This window comes from Pan troglodytes, chromosome 16 (genome assembly GCF_028858775.2).
Source record: "Pan troglodytes isolate AG18354 chromosome 16, NHGRI_mPanTro3-v2.0_pri, whole genome shotgun sequence".
NCBI classification, from domain to species: Eukaryota; Metazoa; Chordata; class Mammalia; order Primates; family Hominidae; genus Pan; species Pan troglodytes.
This window is the reverse complement of record NC_072414.2, coordinates 41,525,489-41,546,629: the sequence shown is the minus strand read 5'-3', so window position 1 is coordinate 41,546,629 and position 21,141 is coordinate 41,525,489. Positions and strand designations below refer to the sequence as shown.

At 33.8% G+C, this 21,141-nt stretch overlaps 1 protein-coding gene across 6 annotated transcripts in view; it reads left to right on the top strand.

The window, feature by feature from the left end:
• Positions 1-21,141, top strand: part of FAM227B (family with sequence similarity 227 member B) — a 297,097-nt gene that overhangs the window by 70,543 nt on the left and 205,413 nt on the right. For all 6 annotated transcript variants that reach the window (XM_063794131.1, XM_063794130.1, XM_063794134.1 and 3 more), the window contains one exon: positions 6,624-6,750. In XM_063794131.1, the coding sequence (XP_063650201.1) occupies positions 6,624-6,750 (127 nt within the window). The remainder of the gene's footprint in view (positions 1-6,623; positions 6,751-21,141) is intronic.

Here is a 21,141-nt window from a genome sequence, read left to right as displayed (position 1 = left end):
TACTACAAACCAAATTCAACAATACGTGAGAAAGATCATTCATCAATACCAAGTGGCATTTATTCCTGAAGTGGAAGGATGGTTCAACATATGCAAATCAATCAATGTAATACATCGTATTAACAGAATGAAGGATAAAACCCATATGATCATTTCAATTGATGCTGAAAAAAAGCATTTGATAAAATTCCATATCCCTTCATAATGAAAATTATCAAAAAATTGGTGATATAAGGAATATACCTCAGCATAGTAAAAACCATGTATGACAGACTCAGAGCTAGTATCATGCTGAATGGGGAAAAACTGAAAGTTTTTCCTCTAAGATCTGGAACATGACAAGGATACACACTGTCACCAGTTGTTCAACATAGTACTGGAATTCCATCTGCTGATGAAGAGAATGTATATTCTGAAGTTGTTGGTAGACTATTCTGTAAATATCTGTTAAGTCCATTTGTTCTAGGGCATAATTTATGTCCATTATTTCTTTGTTGACTTTCCATCTTGATGACCTGTTTGGTGTCGTCAGTGGAGTATTGAAGTCCTCTACTATTATTGTGTTGCTGTATATCTAATTTCTTGTGCCTAGTAATAATTGTTTTACAAATCTGTGAGTTCCTATGTTAGATGCAGATAAATTTAGGATTGTGACATTTTCCTGTTGGACTGATTGCTTTATCATTATATAAATGTCTCTTTTTGTCTTTTTTAACTGCTGTTGCTTTAAAGTCTATTTTGTCTGATATAAGAATAGCTACTCCTTGTTGGTTTAAAGTCTGTTTTATCAGAGACTAGGATTGCAACCCCTGCCTTTTTTTGTTTTCCATTTGCTTGGTAGATCTTCTTCCATCCCTTTATTTTGAGCCTATGTGTGTCTCTGCACGTGAGATGGGTTTCCTGAATACAGCACACTGATGGGTCTTGACTCTTTATCCAATTTGCCAGTCTGTGTTTTTTAATTGGAGCATTTAGCCCATTTACATTTAAAGTTAATATTGTTATATGTGAATTTGATCCTGTCATTATGATGTTAGCTGGTTATTTTGCTCGTTAGTTGATGCAGTTTCTTCCTAGCCTTGATGGTCTTTACAATTTGGCATGTTTTTGCAGTGGCTGGTACTGGTTGTTCCTTTCCATGTTTAGTGCTTCCTTCAGGAGCTCTTCTAGGGCAGGCCTGGTGGTGACAAAATCTCTCAGCATTTGCTTGTCTATAAAGTATTTTATTTATCCTTCACTTATGAGGCTTAATTTGGCTGGATATGAGATTCTGGGCTGAAAATTCTTTTCTTTAAGAATGTTGAATATTGGTCCCCACTCTCTTCTGGCTTGTAGTTTCTGCCGAGAGATCCGCTGTTATTCTGATGGGCTTCCCTTTGTGGGTAACCCGACCTTTCTCTCTGGCTGCCCTTAACATTTTTTCCTTCATTTCAACTTTGGTGAATCTGACAATTATGTGTCTTGGACTTGCTCTTCTCAAGGAGTATCGTTGTGGCATTCTCTGTATTTCCTGAACTTGAATGTTGGCCTGCCTTGCTAGACTGGGGAGTTCTCCTGGATAATATCCTGCAGAGTGTTTTCTAACTTGGTTCTATTCTCTCCATCACTTTCAGGTACACCAATCAAACGTAGATTTGGTCTTTTCACATAGTCCCATATTTCTTGGAGGCTTTGTTTATTTCTTTTTATTCTTTTTCATCTAAACTTCTCTGCTCATCATCACTGGCCATCAGAGAAATGCAAATCCAAACCACAATGAGATACCATCTCATACCAGTTAGAATGGCGATCATTAAAAAGTTAGGAAACAAGAGGTGCTGGAGAAGATGTGGAGAAATAGGAACACTTTTACACTGTTTGTGGGACTGTAAACTAGTTCAACCATTGTGGAAGTCAGTGTGGTGATTCCTCAGGGATCTAGAACTAGAAATACCATTTGACCCAGCCATCCCATTACTGGGTATATACCCAAAGGATTATAAATCATGCTGCTATAAAGACACATGCACACGTATGTTTATTGCGGCACTATTCACAATAGCAAAGACTTGGAACCAACGTAAATGTCCAACAACGATGGACTGGATTAAGAAAATGTGGCACATATACACCATGGAATACTATGCAGCCATAAAAAATGATGAGTTCATGTCCTTTGTAGGGACATGGATGAAACTGGAAACCATCATTCTCAGCAAACTGTTGCAAGGACAAAAAACCAAACACCACATGTTCTCACTCATAGGTGGGAATTGAACAATGAGAACACATGGACACAGGAAGGGGAACATCACACACCGGGGCCTGTTGTGGGGTGAGGGGAGGGGGGACGGATAGCATTTGGAGATATACCTAATGCTAAATGACAAGTTAATGGGTGCAGCACACCAACATGGCACATGTATACATATGTAACTAACCTGCACATTGTGCACATGTACCCTAAAACTTAAAGTATAATAATAATAAAATTAAAAAAAAAAAGAATAGCTACTCCTGCTCCCTTCTGGTGAGATCATATGATAGGCCACAAAACAAGTCTTAATAAATTTAAGAAAATCAAAATTATATGAAGTACTCTTTCATACCACAGTAGAATAAAATTAGAAATTACTCCAAAAGGAACCCTCAAAATGATACCAATACATGGAAGTTAAATAATCTGCTCCTGAATGATCTTTGGGTGAACAATGAAATTAAGATGAAAATTTTAAAATTCTTTGAACTGAACAGTAATACTGACATGACCTATCTAAACCTCTGGGACACAGCAAAAGCCATGCTAAGAGGAAAGTTCATAGCATTACATGTCTATATCAAAAAGCCTAAAAAAGCACAAATAGACAATCTGAGGTCACATCTCAAGGAACTAGAGAAACAAGAACAAACCAATCCCAAACCCAGCTGAAGAAAATCAACAACAAAGATCAGAGCAGAGCTAAATGAAATTGAAACAAAAAACTATAAAAGACAAACAAAACAAAAAGTTGATTCTTTGAAAAGATTAACAAATTTGACACACCGTTAGCAAGATTAAGCAAGAAAATAGAAGATCCAAGTAAGCTCAATTAGAAACAAAATGGGAGACATTACAACCGATACCACAGAAATACAAAAGATCATTTAGGGCTACTATGAACACCTTTATGCACACAAATTACAAAATCTAGAGGAGATGGATAAATTCCAGGAAATATACAACTCTCCTAGATTATATCAGGAAGAAATAGAAACTCTGAATGGAGCAATAACAAGTAGTGAGATTGAAACAGTAATAAAAAAATTGCCAAAAAAAAGTTTGAGGATCAGATGAATTCACAGCTGAATTCTATCAGACATTTAAAGAAGAATTGGTACCAATTTTACTGAAACTATTCCAAAAGATGGTGAAAGAGGGACTCTTCCCTAATTCTATGAAGCCAGGATCACCCTAATACCAAAACCAGGAAAGAACATAACAAAAAAAGAAAACTACAGACCAATATTCTTGATGAACATAGATGCAAAAATCCTCAATGAAATACTAGCTAACCAATTCCAACAGCATATCAAAAATATCATACACCACGATCAAGTATGTTTCATAACAGGGATGCAGGGATGGTTTAACATACCATCAATATGTCAATAAATGTGATACATCACAAAAACAAAATTAAAATGCGTATGATTATCTCAATAGATGCAGAAAAATTATTTGACAAAATCCAGCATCACTTTATGATTAAAACCCTCAGCAAAATTGGCAAAGAGGAGACATACCTCAGGGTAATAAAGCCATCTATGACAAATACACAGCCAACATTATACTGAATGGGGAGAAGTTGAAAGCATTGCCCCCTGAGAACTGGAACAAGACAAGGATGCCCACTTTCACCACTTCTATTTAACATACTGGCAGTCCTAGCCAGAGCAATCAAAGAAGAGAATGAAATAAAGAGCATCCAGATGAGTAAAAAGGAAGTCATACTGTCACTGTTTTCTGATGATATGATTGTATACCTAGAAAACCCTAAAGTCTTCATCCAAAAAGCTCCTATATCTGACAAATTAATTCACTAAAGTTTCAGGATATGAAATCAGTGTACACAAATAAGTAGCACTGCTATACACCAACAACAACCAAGCTGAGAATCAAATGAAGAACTCAGTCTGTTTTACAACAGCTGCAAATATAAATAAATAAATAAATAACTTGGGAATATACCTAACCAAGGAGGTGAAAGACCTCTACAAGGAAAACTATAAAACACTGCTGAAACAAATCACACATGAGACAAACAAAAACACATCCCATGCTCACAGGTAGGTAGAATCAATATTGTGAAAATGATCATACTGCCAAAAGCAACCTACAAATTCAATGCAATTCCCATAAAAGTAACATCATCTTTCTGCACAGAACTAGAAAAAATTCTAAAATTCATATGGGACCAAAAATCCCACAAAGCCAAAGTAAGACTAAACAAAAAGAACAAATTTAGAGGCATCACATTACCCGACTTCAAACTATACTACAAGGCTATGTTACCAAAACACCATGGTACTAGTATAAAAATAGGCAAGTAGACAAATCAAAGAGCATAGAAAACACTGAAATAAAGCCAAATACTTACAGCCAACTGATCTTTGACAAAGCAAACAAAAACATAAAGTGGGAAAAGGAGACCCTATTTAACAAATGGTTCTGGGATAATTGGCAAACCACATGTAGAAGAATAAAGCTGGATACTTGTCTCTTACACAAAAGTCAACTGAAGATGGCTCAAAGACTTAAATCTAAGACCTGAAACCATAAAAATTCTAGAAGATAACATTGAAAAAACTCTTCTAGACATTGCTTTAGGCAAAGAGTTCATGACCAAAAAACCAAAAGCAAATTCAACAAAAGCAAAAACAAACAGATGGGACTTAATTAAACTAAAAAGCTTCTGCACAACAAAAGAGATAATCGTCAGAGTAAACAGCCTCCTGAGTCGGTGCAAATATTTGCAAGCTATGCATCCGACAAAGGACTAATATCCAGAATCTACAAGAAACTCAAACGAATCAGCAAGAAAAAAACAAATAATTCCATTAAAAAGTGGGCAAAGGACATGAATAGACAATTCTCAAAAGAAGATATACAAATGGCCAACAAACATATGAAAAAATGCACTACATCGCTGATTATTAGGGAAATACAAATCAAAACCACAATATGATACCATTTTACTCCTGCAAGAATTACCATAAGTAAAAAATCCAAAAATAATATATGTTGGCATGGGTGTGGTGAAAAGGGAACACTTTTACACTGCTGGTGGTAATGTAAACAAATAAAACAACTGTGGAAAACAGTATGAGGATTACTCAAAGAACTAAAAGTAGAACTACCGTTTGATCCAGCAATCCCACTACTGGGTATCTACCCAGAGGAAAAGAAGACATTATATGAAAAAGTCACTTGCACACGCATGTTTATAGCAGCACAATTTGCAATTGCAAAAATATGAAACCAGCCTAAATGCCTATCAACCAACAAGTGGATAAAGAAAATGTGGTATATATATATATATATATATATAAAGAAATGTTTATAAAAAGAAATAATCTGTTCACAAACCTCCTTCACATGTAATTTACCTATATAAGAAACCTGCACATGTCCCCTTGAATATAAAATAAAAGTTAAAAATATTAAATAAATGTATAACTAGTTTTAATTATATATATATATTTATATATAAAATGGAATACTACTCAGCCATTAGAAGGAATGAAATAATGGCATTCACAGCAACCTGGATGGAGCTGCAGACAATTATTCTAAGTGGAGTAACTCAAGAATGGAAAACCAAACATCATATGGTCTCACTTATACATGGGAGCTAAGCTATGAGGATGCAGAGGCATACATATAGTGGACTTTGGGGACTCAGGGGGAAGGATGGGAGGGGGATGGGAATGGGAGGGAGATGAGGGATAAAAGCCTACAAATTGGGTACTGTGTACGTTGCTCAGGTGGCGAGTGCACCAAAATCTCAGAAATCACCACTGAAGAACTTTTCCATGCAATCAGATACCACTTGTTCCCCCAAAACTATTGAAATCAAAATAAATTTTTAAAACAACAACAACAATCCAACCCAATAATTTCATCATCTCCCTCCACTGGCTGTGACTCAGACTTACTTTCTCAATAAGTTGTACTAATGTTTATAAAAAGAAATAATCTGTTCACAAAACCTTCTTAACATGCAATTTACCTATATAAGAAACCTGCACATGTACCCTTGAATATAAAATAAAAGTTAAAAATATTAAATAAATGTAAAACTAGTTTTAAAAACTAAAATTTAAAATCATAAGGAAACCAAAGAAATTTAATTTCCAGGTGGTTGGAGGGAGTGGAGAGGGTGGCATTGCTCCTTACTGAAACATATTCCAGTTCAAATTTAGCTTTCAGGCATAGTGATGTACATTAATTTATATAAATGTGATTTTAGAATTTAAAAAATGGCGAATTTTTATTCGGTTAATAAATTGCAAGGCAAATTTAAAAAATAATAATTTCTTTGGCAGCTGACATATATTAAAATTTAAAAATATAAAATTAATCTAATTTGATTTTATTTTGGTAGATATATCCTGATTGTTTGGCACAAGCCATATATGCAACGTTCCATGAAGCATTTCCAGAATCGAGTTACCTCTTTAATGATGAATTTAAAGAAGATCTAGGGAATAACATTTTTCTTTGGTGTTCAGGTATGAATATATCATTTAAATATTAATCATTGTTTTGGTTTCTAAAATTTTGGGGTTGCAGTATTTTATTTATTCCATCCAAAAATATTGGTAGTTCTTTTTCTTACAAAGCATGCCATAGCAGTACCCATGTGTTAAAATAAATGTTATTTATTTTCTTCTGAACATTTCATCATACCATAATTATTTACTTATTAAATTTAGAGCCAAATATCTTATAATCAATGGAATTATTATGGAAAACTGAAATGTCACAGAAATAAAGTCATACCATGTATGTACTATATTTGGACCATACATGTTTTAAACTGCTTTTAGAATACTACTTATATTTAATTAGCGAATAATATTATTTAGGATAAAATCTAGAAATAATTTAATTTCTCAGAGAACATTAATCAAGGAAAACCTGTTTGTGAATCACTGTGTGTGTGTAGGTGAAAATGGTAGGATTGAAAAGCTAAAGGAAAGCAAAACTCTATCCTAGAACATTTATCAAGAAATTTAAGTACTAGAGTTTAAAACTAAGGTATAGAAATATAGTTTCATGTTCCTAGAATGACCTCCCAGCATTTGTTATAAGATTATTATTATTAACCACCAGAAGCTATTAACTGTTTTCACATAGTTCTTGTAAATATTTCAATCTAAATGTTATTTGATTTTTAAAACTGCTTAATGTCAGTTTTTACTGACCAAATCACTTTTATAAGAAAATGTTTTATACTTTATGGAGGGAGCCTTTGAGAGGTAAAGACTTGAAAACAACCCTGAGAAACCACCTATGAATACACACGGGTAAGAATCTCCTGCCAGTTATATAAAAAATCAAATTAATTCAAACATAAGAAACAAAAACGAAATGACCACTGCATTCAAACAAAGATACTACAAGAAAAGGACATGATGAAGGGCAGAAGAATTTTCTACAGACCTGTTATGAACTGAATTGTATCTTCCCCAAAATTCATATGCTGAAGTAAATTCATCTCTACTACACCTCACAATGTGACTGTATTTGGAGGTGTGATATTTAAAGAAGTAATTAAGGTTAAATGGCATTACATGGGTGGGCTCTAATCCAATATGATTGGTGTCCTTATAAGAAGTGGGAGAGATAAATGATATGAGCAACACGGTGGATTAGGTTATACCAGCTTTTATCTCTCTCACACACACACAAAATAATTAGACAGCTACCCATGAACAAAAATAGTCCTAGAAGGGGTTAAGAGTCAAATTTAAAACCTACAGCAACACAGTACAGCAAAAACCAATAATTGCACAGAAAGGATTTCTGGGGAGATTGGCATATGTGAGACATCTGGATACAGCTAGGAACAAAGAAAGATGGGGAATATCAGAATCAGTCATGAGGCAGGTACCACTCTGGTCTCCAGTGGCCTGCTCTGCAAAGGATCCTAGCAACCTTTTCTACTAAGGACTTCAACAGTTCCTGAGGCAGCCACACACTCCCTGCAGCTTTCACATCAGATGTCCCCTTAGTGTTCATCCTTTCTGTCTTCAGGACACAGGACACTGCTGGCTCTTCCACTGAGATGGTTAACCAACAGCCATTGCTGTTTTGACCTCCTGGAGAGAGAGAGAGACACTGCTGTGCTCCAGCCTCAATAAGAAGCCACTGTTGTGCTACCCAGGGCCAGAACCTACTCACATCCAAAACCATGCATGCCACAGACTCCAGAGCCACAGACACTCTTTGCATACCCACATTCTAGGCCTCAGCTTTGTTGCAGGAGCATGCATGTCCATGTTTCATATTCCAAAGTCATTTTCACGACAAGCTAGCCTGCACCTGGGACCATGGAGCCACTTTTACTCCACACATGTCTTCACTTTAAATTCTAGCTCTGCAGCCACTCCATAAACACCTCCTATGGACACCAGAGCCACTGCTGCAGCATCTGCATCTGCATCTGCATTGTGGACTCTAGAGCAACAGTAAATTTGCACATGCCCATGCTCTGGACCCCAGATCCTAGGGCAACACCTGCACCCGTGACACTGGACCCACTGCAACACCACCTCAGATTCCTGAGCTCTGCCTGAATTTACTCTCCAGACCTTATTTTCTTGTTTCTCCAAAAGTTCCCATGTCCCACAAACCATTATTAATGCTGCTGCAGAGGGACCTGCACCACAGGCATCAATGTCCCTACTGCCCCAGACCCTGGAGCCACTGACTCTTCATGTGTACTCATTCTCCAAATCCTGGCACCATGGCCACTTTGTGGGCACCGAACATCAGACACTGATGCCACCACTACTACCACCACGAAGATGCCCACAAACTGAACCTGGCATTTTTAGGGATATCTGTGGTCATGAATTCCACTATGGGAGAAAAAGAGATTAGTAAGATCCCAGCAGCCTTTGTAGCTGAAGACGCTAACAACCCTCACAGCCATTGCAGACACCACTAGCCTTGGCGACTGAGGATGCTGCAATTTTCAGTGATGCTGACCTCATCTGACAGAGCTGCATGGGGAATGTAAGCTGTTGCATGCTCACCAAGCCAGAAACACTACACCTCACCTAGTCAATGCCTTCACACCCACCCATAGTTGAAGCTCTTTCCCCACCAAAACCAGCATGTAAATTCTGGAAGAGGTGACTGCACCATCAAATGTGCAGACATTAATGCAAGGCAAAAAGAAACAAGGAAAACAAACATGATACTGCCAAAAGAATGCAATAATTTTCTAGTAACTGACCCGAAATAAATGGATACTCAACAATTTCCTGATAAAGAATTCAAAATAATTAAGGAAACTAAGTTAACTAAAAAGAGAACACAGATAGACAACTAAACAATAGAAAAAGATACTTGAACACAATGAGGTCAATGAAGAAATAGGAATTTTAAAAACCAGAACTCTGGAGTTTAAGAATACAGTGAATGAAATGAAAAATGCAATAGACAGTGTCAACAGCAGACTTGATCAAGCAGAAGAAAGAATCTGTGAACTCTATGACAGGTCAATTGAAAGTATCCAGTCAGAGGAGCAAAAGGAAAAAAGAATGAAGAAAGTCTACAGGGTTTATAGGAAACCATTAAAAGAGTTAAATTTTACATTGCAACCTTTTCAGATGAAGAGAGAGAAAGGGCAGGACCTGAAGCCTTGACCCACTGGAGCATTTGCACCCCCTGGTACCCAAAGTGAAGTAGCACCTCACCCCCTGGGGACCCAAAGTCTCAGCCTACCAGAGCATCCTGCTTCTCCAGTGCCAAAGCTGAGTCAATGCTTTCACCTTCCAGGGACCCTAAGCTTAGGTCCCCCAGAGCAGTTGTGCCTTCTGCGGCCAAACTGATGAAGTGTTCCATGTTCCAGGGAATCAGAAGCTTGGCTGAGCTGTCCTTGTCATCTTCATGTTGAGTAGGCTGAGGAAAAGGAGGAAAAAGAGGGATTGGTCTTGGCGGTGGTAGAGGCAGATGAAAATCCATATGTAAGTGAACCCAAGTACTTCAATTTATATTCTTCAAGTGTCAACCGCATAATCAAATTCTCTCCTGGCTTGCAAAGTTTTTGTTGAAAAATCCACTGAAAGCCACCACACTCCCTTGTATGTGAGGAATTTTCTTTACCTTATTGCTTTCAAAATTTTCTGTCCATGATTCTTTTTTTAACAGTACAGTTTTATTAACTAGTACATTAATGTTGTACGTTAGATCTTTAGACTAGTTCATCCTACATGTCTGCTCCTTCATAGCCTCTAACCTTTATCATCCCATTCATGCTGTACCCCACCCACCTTGCCTGGTCCCGGTAACCAATATTTTATTCTTTATTTCTGTATCTTTGATTTTTCTTATTTTCCAAATATCAGTGAGATAATGAAATATTTTTATTTATGTGTCTGGCTTATTTCACTGGATTATTCCTTCCAGGTTCTACATTGTGGGGCAAATGGCAGGATCTCCTTTTTTAAAATGCTGAATAATATTCTGTTTTACATATATGCCAAAATATTTTTATCCATTCATCAATCAATAAGCACTTAGGCTGTTTCTATACCTTGGCTATTGTGAGGAATGCTGCAATGAACATGGGAGTGCAGATACACTTATGATATGGTGATTTCATTTCCTTTGGGTAATATACCCAAAAGTGAAATTGCTGGGTCACATGGTAGTTCTATTTTAAATTTCTTTAGGAACTCTCATACTGTTTTCCTCAATAGCTGCACCAGTCTACATTCTTACCAGTAGTGTACAAGGGTTCCCATTTATGCACACCCTTACCAATTTTTTTAATCTCTTGACTTTTTAATAGCCATTCTATGTGAGGTGATATTCATAGTGGTTTTAATTTGCATTTCCCTAAAAATTAATGATATTGAGCACCTTTTCATATACCTCTGTGTCTTTTCATATATTTGTATGTCTTCTTTGAAGGAATGTCTATTCAAGTCATTGGCTTATTTATTAATTGGGTTGTTTTCTACTTTGAGTTGTATGAATTCTTTATAAATTATAGATATTACAATTAATAGATAGTAGTAATATTATTTGTCAATATATTTTCCTAATTCATAGGTTGCCATTTCATTTTGTTGATTATTTTCTTTGACGTGCAGAAGACGTTTAGTTTGATGTCATCCCATTTGCTTATTTTTGCTATTGTAGCCCAAGCTATTGGTATGATATCCAAATATTCATCACATATGTCAGTGTCAAGAAGCTATTGCCCTATGTTCTCATTTAGAAGTTTTATGACTTTATGTCTTACATTTAGGTAGCCTATCCATTTTTTTTGTGGAGTTTCTGAGTGGCATAAAATAAGGGTCCATTTCATTCTTTTGCATGCAGAAATTCAGTTTTCCCAGCACCATTTATTGAAAAAACTATCTTTTCCTCATTGTGTTCTTTTGGTGCCCTTGTCAAAAATTAATTCACCACATATGTTTGTCATTTATTTCTGGGCCCTGTATTCTATACCTGATCTTTGTGTCGGTGTTCATGCCAATACCATAGTTTTTTAAAATTATTATTTCTATAGCTTTTTAATATAATTTTAAATCAAGAGGTTTAATGCCTACAACGTTTTTTTCCTCATAATTGCTTTGCCCTCTCAGGATCTTTTGTGGTTCTATACAAATTTTAGAATTGTTTATTCTATTTCTGTGAAGAATGTCATTAAGATTTTGTTAGAGATTGTGTTGACATTGTATATAGGTTTGGGTAGTATGGACATATTAACCATATTGATTCTTCTGATACATAGCATGGGATATCTTTATTGTTGTCGTCTTCAATTTCTTTCTTCAGTGTTTTACAGTGTTCAGTCTGCAGACTTTTTACCTCCTTAGTTAAATTTATTCTTAAATAGTTATTTTTGACCCTCTTATTAAATGGAATTTTTAAATATCTTTTTTGGATAGTTTGTTGTTAATATATAGAAATGTAATTGATTATTGTATATTGACTTAGTATCCTGTAACTTTGCAGAAATCACTTATCAGTTCTAACTTTTTTGTGAATGCTTTAGGATTTTCTACAGATACTATTATGTCATCTGTAAATACAGATAATTTTATGTATTTCCTTTCCCATTTTCAAGTTTTTTCTTTCTTTCTTTCTTTCTTTTTTTTTTTTTTTTTTTTGTCTGATTGCCCTTGCTAGTACTTCCAGCACTGTGTTAAAGAGAAATGCAAAGAGAGAGTATCCTTGTCTTGTACTGGATCTTAGTGGAAAAGTGTTCTGGTTTTTCCAATTGATTATAATGTTAGCCATGGGTTTTGCATAAATGGCCTTCATTATGTTTAGGAACTTTATTTCTACATCTAAACTGTTGAGAGTTTTTATCAAAAGAATGTTGAACTTTATCAAATGCTTTTTTTGCATCAATTAATATGATCATGAGGCTATCATAACTGATTGTGTTGGTATGATGTGTCACATTGATTGAATTGCATTTATTAAACCAGCCTTGCATGCTAGGGATAAAGCCTACTTAGTGATGATGTATAATCTTTTTCATGTGCTTTTAAATTTGGTTTGCTAATATCTTATTAAGGATTTTTACATCATTGTTCATCAGAGAAATTGACCTGTAGTTTTCTTGTAATATCTCTGTCTGGTTTCAGTACGAAGGTGATGCTGATCTCACTAAGTGTGTTTGGGAGTATTCTCTCTAGTTTTATTTCTAGAGTTTAAAGAGTACTGATATTAATTCTTCTTTATATGTTTGGTGGAATTCACCCATAAAGCCATCTGGTGTTGGGCTCTTCATTGTTGGGAGGTTTTTAATTACCTTTTCAATGTTTTTATTTGTTGTTGGTATGTTCCAGCTTCCTATTTCTTCCTGATTAATATTAATAGGTTGCATTTTTCTGGGTATTTGTCCATTCCATTTAGGTTTTTTCAATTTGATGGCATATAATTATTCATAATAGTCTCATAATTATTTTTATTTCAGAGGTATCTCTTGTAACGTCTCCACTTTCCTTTTTATTGTATTTATTTGAATATTCTCCCTTTTTTTAGTCTAGCTAAAGGTTTGTCCATTTTATTTCCTCAAAAAATGAACTCTTAGTTTTATTGATTTTTAAATGATTTTTCTATTTTCTATTTGCTTTGTTTCTGTTCTGTTTTTTGTTATTTCCTTCCTTCTGCTAACTTTGATTTTAATTTGCTCTTGTTATTCTAGTTCCTTAAGGCATAATGTTAGGTTATTTATTTGGGATTTTTTTTCATATAGGCATTCGTTGCTATACATTTCCAACTCAGAACTCCATTTGCTGCATCCCACAGGTTTTAGTATGTCATGTTTCCATTTTCCTTTGTTCCAATTTTTCTTTAACTTCCCTTTTGATTTCTTCTTTGACCCATTGGCCAGGATTACATTGATTTCCAGATGTTTTTTAATTTTCCCACATTCCTCATTATTAACTTGTAGTTTCTGGCCATTGTGGTTGAAAACAATACTAGATATGATTTCAAACTTCTTGAATTTGTTAAAAAATTTTTTGTGGCCTAACATATGGTCTATCCTAGAGAATGTCCCATTTGCATAAGACAGAAATGTGTGATCTACTGCTGTTGGATGGAATGGTCTGTATATGTCTGTTATCACAGTGCAATCCAGTAATTTCATTATTAATCTTCTGTCTTCTTAATTTATCCAGTGTTGAAAGCAGAGTGTTAAAGTCTCTTGTTATTATTGTATTGCTACCCATTTCTCATCTCATGTCAAATAATCTTTGGTTTATTTAGGCACTCTGATGTTGGGTGCATATATACTTTTAATTGTTACATCCTCTTGATAAATTGATCCATTTATCATTAAAAAATAATGTTATTTGTCCCTTGTGACAATTTTTGGCTTAAAGTCTACTTTGTTTTGCTATCATATGAGTGTTCTTGCCAAATTCATGTGGAACCTTATTTCTCAGCATGGTAATATTGAGAGGTGAAACTTTAAGTAGAGTTTATTGGGAGGTGTCTGAATCATTTGGGCTCTACCTGCAGAGGTGACTTGCTCTTGGTCTTAAGGTAGTGAGTTCTTGCTCTCATGTACCTGAAATGGTTCTCATGGGAAATGATTACTTCCTGTGAGTGTGTTATGATATCAAAATAGACTGTTGTAATTATAATAGGATTTATGTAAGTCACATGGTAACTACAAAGTAAAAACCTACAGTAGACCCACGAAAGATAGACAGAAAGGAAGCAAATTACACAGCCAGAGAAAATAATAAAATCGCAAAGGAAGACAGCAAGAAAGTAATAAATGAGCAAAGGATCTACAAAACAACCAGAAAATGAAAAACAAAATGGTAGGAGTAAGTCCTTACATTTCAATTACATTGAATTTAAATGGATTACAATCTCCAATCAAAAGATAGAGAGGGGCTGAATGGATTAAAAAACAACACCCAACTATATGCTGCCTACAAGAGACTTATTTCAGCTTTGAGGTTGCACTTAGAAAGTGACAAGAGGAAAACAGATAATCCATGCAAATGATAATAAAAGAGAGTGAGAAAAGCTCTACTTCTATCAGATAAAATGGACATTAAAACAAAAACTTAAAAAAAGAGACAAAGAGGTTATTCATATAATAAAGCAGTCAATTCATAAAGAGGATATAACAATAGTAAATATATATGCACTAGATGTTGGAGCACCTAAATATATAAAGCAAATATTAACAGAACTGAGGGAAGAAGTAGACTACAAAGCAATAATAATAGGAGACTATAGGACCCTATTTTCAAAAATTGATAGATTTCTACAGAGAAAACTAGTAGGGAAACAAAGGACTTGACAACACTGAAGACAAAATGGACCTAACAGACATATACAGAACATTCCATCCAAAGCAGCAGAATGCACATTTTTCTCACGTGCACACAAAACATTTTCCAGGATAGATCATATGTTGGGCCACAAAACAAGTCTTAACCACTTTAAGAAGGCTGAAATCGTATCAAGCATCTCTTCTGACCATGATGACATGAAATTAAAAATCAGTAATAGGAAGAGGAAAATTTATAAATATATAGAAACTGAACACCCATTGGGTCAAGAAAGAAATCAAAAGGAAAATCAAAATATCTTGAGGAAAAAATGAAAGTGGAAGCAACATATCAAAACTTATGGGATACAACAAAAGCAATTGGAGGATGTGCCATTGATGGAGCAGTGTGGGGGGGGGACACACAAAAATGTGCACCACAAACTGTTTTAAACATAAAAAATTTAGGGAGTTTTAGTCATACGAGCCTTTCTTAAGGACTTACAAGTGGCCATATGCTAGCCAATTAAAATATGAAAAAGATTGTATGGTTTCTACCTACAAATATTTGTAAAGATAAATGTAAATATTTTGGTGAATGAGCATAAGTAGTTTTTTCTTCTTATTTAACTTTGTAGTTAGAGCTGTGTGACTCTATGATCTTAGAAAAATCACATCATTTTCTTCATCTGTTTACTTTGTAAAGTTGTTCTGATTAAACAATAAAATGGTTTTTTGAGAATTCTAATATTTTAATAATATTGTTGAATATTAATTACGATTATAATTGGAAAAATTCTGTAAATGCTCTTTTTTAAGAAGATATGGCATACTTGATGCTTTTTGCATTATTCTGAAGCAATTTTCATTCCCGTTTTCTCTAGACTATTTTGTCTAATTTTCCACCAAAGAAACAATCATTTTATTTGCAATTTTTACTGGACAAAAATATTTGTCATTAATTTTGCTTGTATTGTCATTACTTTCTCTCAGTCTTTTTAAATGATTGTTTGCTGTTCTTTTTTAACTTACAGAGCTGAAAGTTTTGTACATTATTTTCATATTTATTGCTTAGTAATAAAAGATTCAAGGCTATGAGTTTCCCCTGAGTAAACCTTTATTTATATCTCATGATGCTTAACTATAATTTTTTCACCACAGGCTTTCTTCATTATATGATTCTAATCCCTAAAAATGTTTCAAATAGCAAATTTTCAAATAGTGGCAACTGACATTTGATAATTTAATTGAGAGGAATATCAGTGTGCTCCCAAGCTGTTCAAAAACCCCAACCAGCTTCCCTAAATATCTGTTATCATTTATCTATTATATATAGATAATCCCTTAAATATCTATATAATATTATGTATATTTTATATATAGATATTCCCTTAAATAGCTATATAATATTACGTATATTATATATAGATATTCCCTTAAATAGCTATATAGTAACCCACCAAGGATTTCTTCATAAGTCATTTAATAGACAAAGTAACTACCTGTTTATCTAGTAACAAGTTTATTAATGGATATGTTTTTTGGCAGTATTCAACAACAATGTACAATAATGGCCACAAATTATATTTGCCTTCTTAAGGAAATGAATAAGTGCTGAAATGTAAATGAACAATGAAATATGTAGTAAACATATTGAATATATTATCTAAATTGTGCCAGGGTTGCATGTTCTCTCAGGCGTTTGGCAGAGAGAAACACTGGGCCTCTTGGAGGACTAAACCCACAGTCTAAAGACAGGGAAGATGATGGGAGTAATGCACAATGCTTTTAAACAACAAAAGCATGAGACATGATCCTTTCTGGAAAATAGCTGATGTACAAGTGCAGCATTAGCTGTATCTTCTCGCCTAGGCTCCCAAGAAATCTAAACATTTTCACAATGAATGAGATATTTTGTGTTTTTATATTCAGAAATGGAATTTTGATTTTAAATATTTGCAAGTTGTTATAGAGAATATTCAAATCTTGAAGAATTCTGATAGAGATATCTTATTTCCCTACACTTTAAACATTTTATTACTGATTTTTAAATTTTTCTATGATTATTTGTTTTTAACATTATTTTATTGAAATCTAATATACATCCAGTACATTACACAAATCTGTAGGGTGTGCCTTGATACATAGTATATAATATATATAAGCATACACAATACATAATATATGTACACAGACATATATACATGAAATCAACATACACATCAAGGTATGGAACATTTCCAGCATGTAGTTGCAATTTTGGTTTGTATTTTTACCTAAGAATCTTTCAAAATAGTGCTTTTTAGTGGCAAAGAATTTCATGTTTATAATTTAATTATTAGTTTAAACTTTTTAATATTATCTTAAACACTGTGGCCTGTGTATTATCCTTGTATTTTAGAATGTATTGAGTTGTTCTTGTCATGTAATAATGCATAGTAAAACATTATAAATGGAATCTAATGACTTGAAAACAAAAGAATATTCTCTGTTGGAAATAGGATTCTATGTATTATATTTGTGATTCTATAGAATGCTGTACACTTGTGCTTCTGTAGGGTTTTCTTTATATTTATATTTCTTTATATTTACAGTTTTAATATGTGTTGCACTTTTAATTAATAAAAATATATTTTCTTCTATTAAAACTCAAATGAGTTTACAAATAAGGGAAATATTCTCTTTTTTGTCTAACATATATCTTACTTGAACAGTTTAGATACATTTGTTACTCTTCTTTTTACAATAAATAAGTTTTTGGTATATTAGCTACTAATAATTTAACATTGGAGCAATTTTAGAGATACATACAATTCAATTTTTTCTAGCCTTTCATTATAGTTCTATTACAACAGAGGCAAAGAAATTGATTTCACTTTTACCCAATGGTATCTCAAAAAATGTTAACTTTTTTTTCTTGCAGAAAGAATCTCTTAGTCATTTGCCATAACTATTTTGATATCTTCAGATTAATTCTACCAGTCATAACCTTATAAAACTTCCTGAAACAAGATCAGTTTTTGTTTACTTTAGTTAGAACTACCTATTCTGATATTTAAGTAGTATAGAGCATTTATATTAGTGTTCTTGCTAGGCAGTTTGTGTGTGGAATGATTTTATTGATGCTTTGAAGTATGCTTTGAAGACCCATAGGAGTGGCCTAAAGTAAACATTCCAAACTGAATTTACCACAGGATTTCAAAACCATTCTGTGTGAATCTCCTGGATAATTGATATTGCCTCATCTTCATCTGTTACATATATTGTTTTCTAAATACATAATAGGAATCAATTAAAAGCATAATAATTGCAAAGAAGCATTAAAATTGTATTTGTAGATGATATGATATATCCATGGAAAACTCTAGACAGTCAATAGTAAAACTAATTTGAACAAAAGGGTTTCAAAGATAGCCACATATAAAAACTTAAGGGCAAATGATTAAACAAACTATGGTGCATCTGTGCCATGGAAAACTACTCAGCAATAAAAAGGGAATGGATTATGGATATATGAAATGACTTGGATAAGTCTCTAAAGAATTATGCTGAGTGAATAAAGTCAATCCCAAAAGTTCATATACTATTTGATTTCATTTATATAACAATCTTCAAGTTACAAAATTACAGAAATTGGGAAAAGATTAGTACTAGCCAAGATTTAGAGATGAGAGAAGAAACTGGGAAGGAAAAAGAGTAGATGTGACTATAAGCAAGCAATTTGAGAGATACTTGTGATGGATCTGTTCTGTATCTTGACTCTATCAATATCAATGTCTGTATCCTAGTGTGATATTGCACTATAGTTTTACAAGGTGTTACCATTGTGGGAAACTGATTGAAAAGTACAGAGTATCTCCTTGTATTATTTCTTGCAACTCTATGTACATCTACAATTATCTCAAATAAGAAGTTTAATTTAAAAAAATCAAACCTACATTTTCTTTTGTGTGTATGTTTATTTTTAGATTATTTTAGATTATTTTTGATGCAGGTACATGTACAGGTTTGTTACATAGATATATTGTGCAATGGTGATATTTGGGCTTCTAGTAAACCCATCACCCAAATAGTAAACACAGTACCCAATAGTTCATTTTTTAACTCTGACCCTCCTCTCAACCTCCCCTCTTTTGGAGTCCTCAGTGTCTTTTTTTTTATCTTTATATCCATGTGTACCCATTGTTTAGTTCCCACTTATAAGTGAGAATATATGGTATTTGGTTTTCAGCTTCTGAGTTATTTCTCATAGAATAATGACATCCAGCTCCATCCATATTGCTGCAGAAACATGATTGTATTCCCTTTTATGGCTGCATAGTATTCCTTGGTGTGTATATTCCATATTTTCTTTATCTGATCATCCATTGATAGACACTTAGGTTTATTCCAAGACTTTGCTATTGTGAATAGTGTTGTGATAAACATACGAGTGCAGGTGTCTTTTTTGTATAGTGATTTGCTTTCCTTTGGGTTTATACCCAGTAGTAGGACTGCTGGGTTCAATTTTTAATTCTTTGAGAAATCTCCATGCTTTTTCCCATAGGAGTTACTGTATTATACATTCCCATAAATGGTGTGTAAGTTACCTTTTCTCCACATCCTCACCAGTATCTGTTATTTTTGACTTTTTGATAATAGCCATTCTGATTGGTTTGAGATGGTATCTCATTGTGGTTTTAATGTGCTTCTCTGATAATCAGTGATGTTGAGGATTTTTTCTTATGTTTGTTGGTTGCTTTTATGTTTTCTTTTGAGAAATGTCTGTTCATGTCCTTTGCCCACTTTTTAATGGAGTGTTTTTCTCTTGTTGTTTGTAGATTGTGAAAATTAGTCCTTTGTCAGAGGCACAATTTGCAAATACTTTTTCTCATTCTGTAGATTGTCTGTTTACTCTGTTTATTATTTCTTTTGCTGTGCAGACAGTTTTTAGGTTACGTCTCACTGGTCTGTTTTGTTTTCATTGCATTTGCCTTTGAAGTCTTAGTCATAAATTCTTTGCCCAAGACAATGTCAAGAAGAATTCTTCCTAGTTTTTTTTTCTGGAATTATTTTATAGTTTCAGTTCTTATATTTCAGTCTTTCATCTATCTTAGGTTAATTTTTGCATATGATGAGAGATAGGGGTCCAGTTTCATTTTCTGCATATGGCTATCCAGTTTTCCCAGCACCATTTATTGAATAGGTGTTCTTTCTCTATTGTTTATTTTTGTTGACTTAGTCAAAGATCAATTGGTTGCAGATATGTGGGTTTATTTATAGGTTCTCTATTTTGCTTCATTGATCTATGTGTCTATTGTACCAGCACTATGTTATTTGGGTTACTATAGCTTTGTAGTTTAACTTGAAGTCATGTGATGTGATACCTCCAACTTTGTTGTTTTTGCTGAATTGCTTTGGATACACAGACATTTTTTGATTCCATATTAATTTTAGGGTTGTTTTTTCTAATCCTGTCAAAAAAAGACATTAGTAATTTGATAGGAATTGCATTGAATCAGTAGATTGTTTTGGGCATCATGGTCATTTTAATGATATTGATTCTTACAACCGGTAAACATGGGATCTTTTTTGATTCATTTGTGTCTTCTGAGATTTCTTTCATCAGTGTTATGTAGTTCTCTTTTGTAGAGATCTTTCACTTTCTTAGTTAAATGTATTCCTAGGTATTTAATTTTTGTGTATATGTCTGTTGTAAATGGGACTGAGTTTTGGTTTGGTTTTAGCTTGAACATTATCAGTGTGTAGAAATGCTACTGATTTCTGTACACTGTTTTATTTCCTGAAACTTTACTGAAATAATTTATTAAATCTGTGAGTCTTTTGGAGGAATACTTAAAGTTTTCTAGGTAAAAGATCATGTCATAGCAAACAAATAATTTGACCTTTTTTCCAATTTGGGTGTCTTCTATTATTTCTCTCTTGCCTGAGTTTTCTGGACAAATTTACAGTACAGTGTTGAATAGGAGTGGTAAGAGCATGCATACATGTCTTATTTTGGTTCTCATGGGGAATGTTTCCAGCTTTTTCCCATTTAGTATGATGTTGGCTGTGTGTTTGATGGTTCTTACTATTTTGAGGTATGGTTCCTTTGATGACTGAAGGGATGTTGGATTTTGTTGAATGCTTA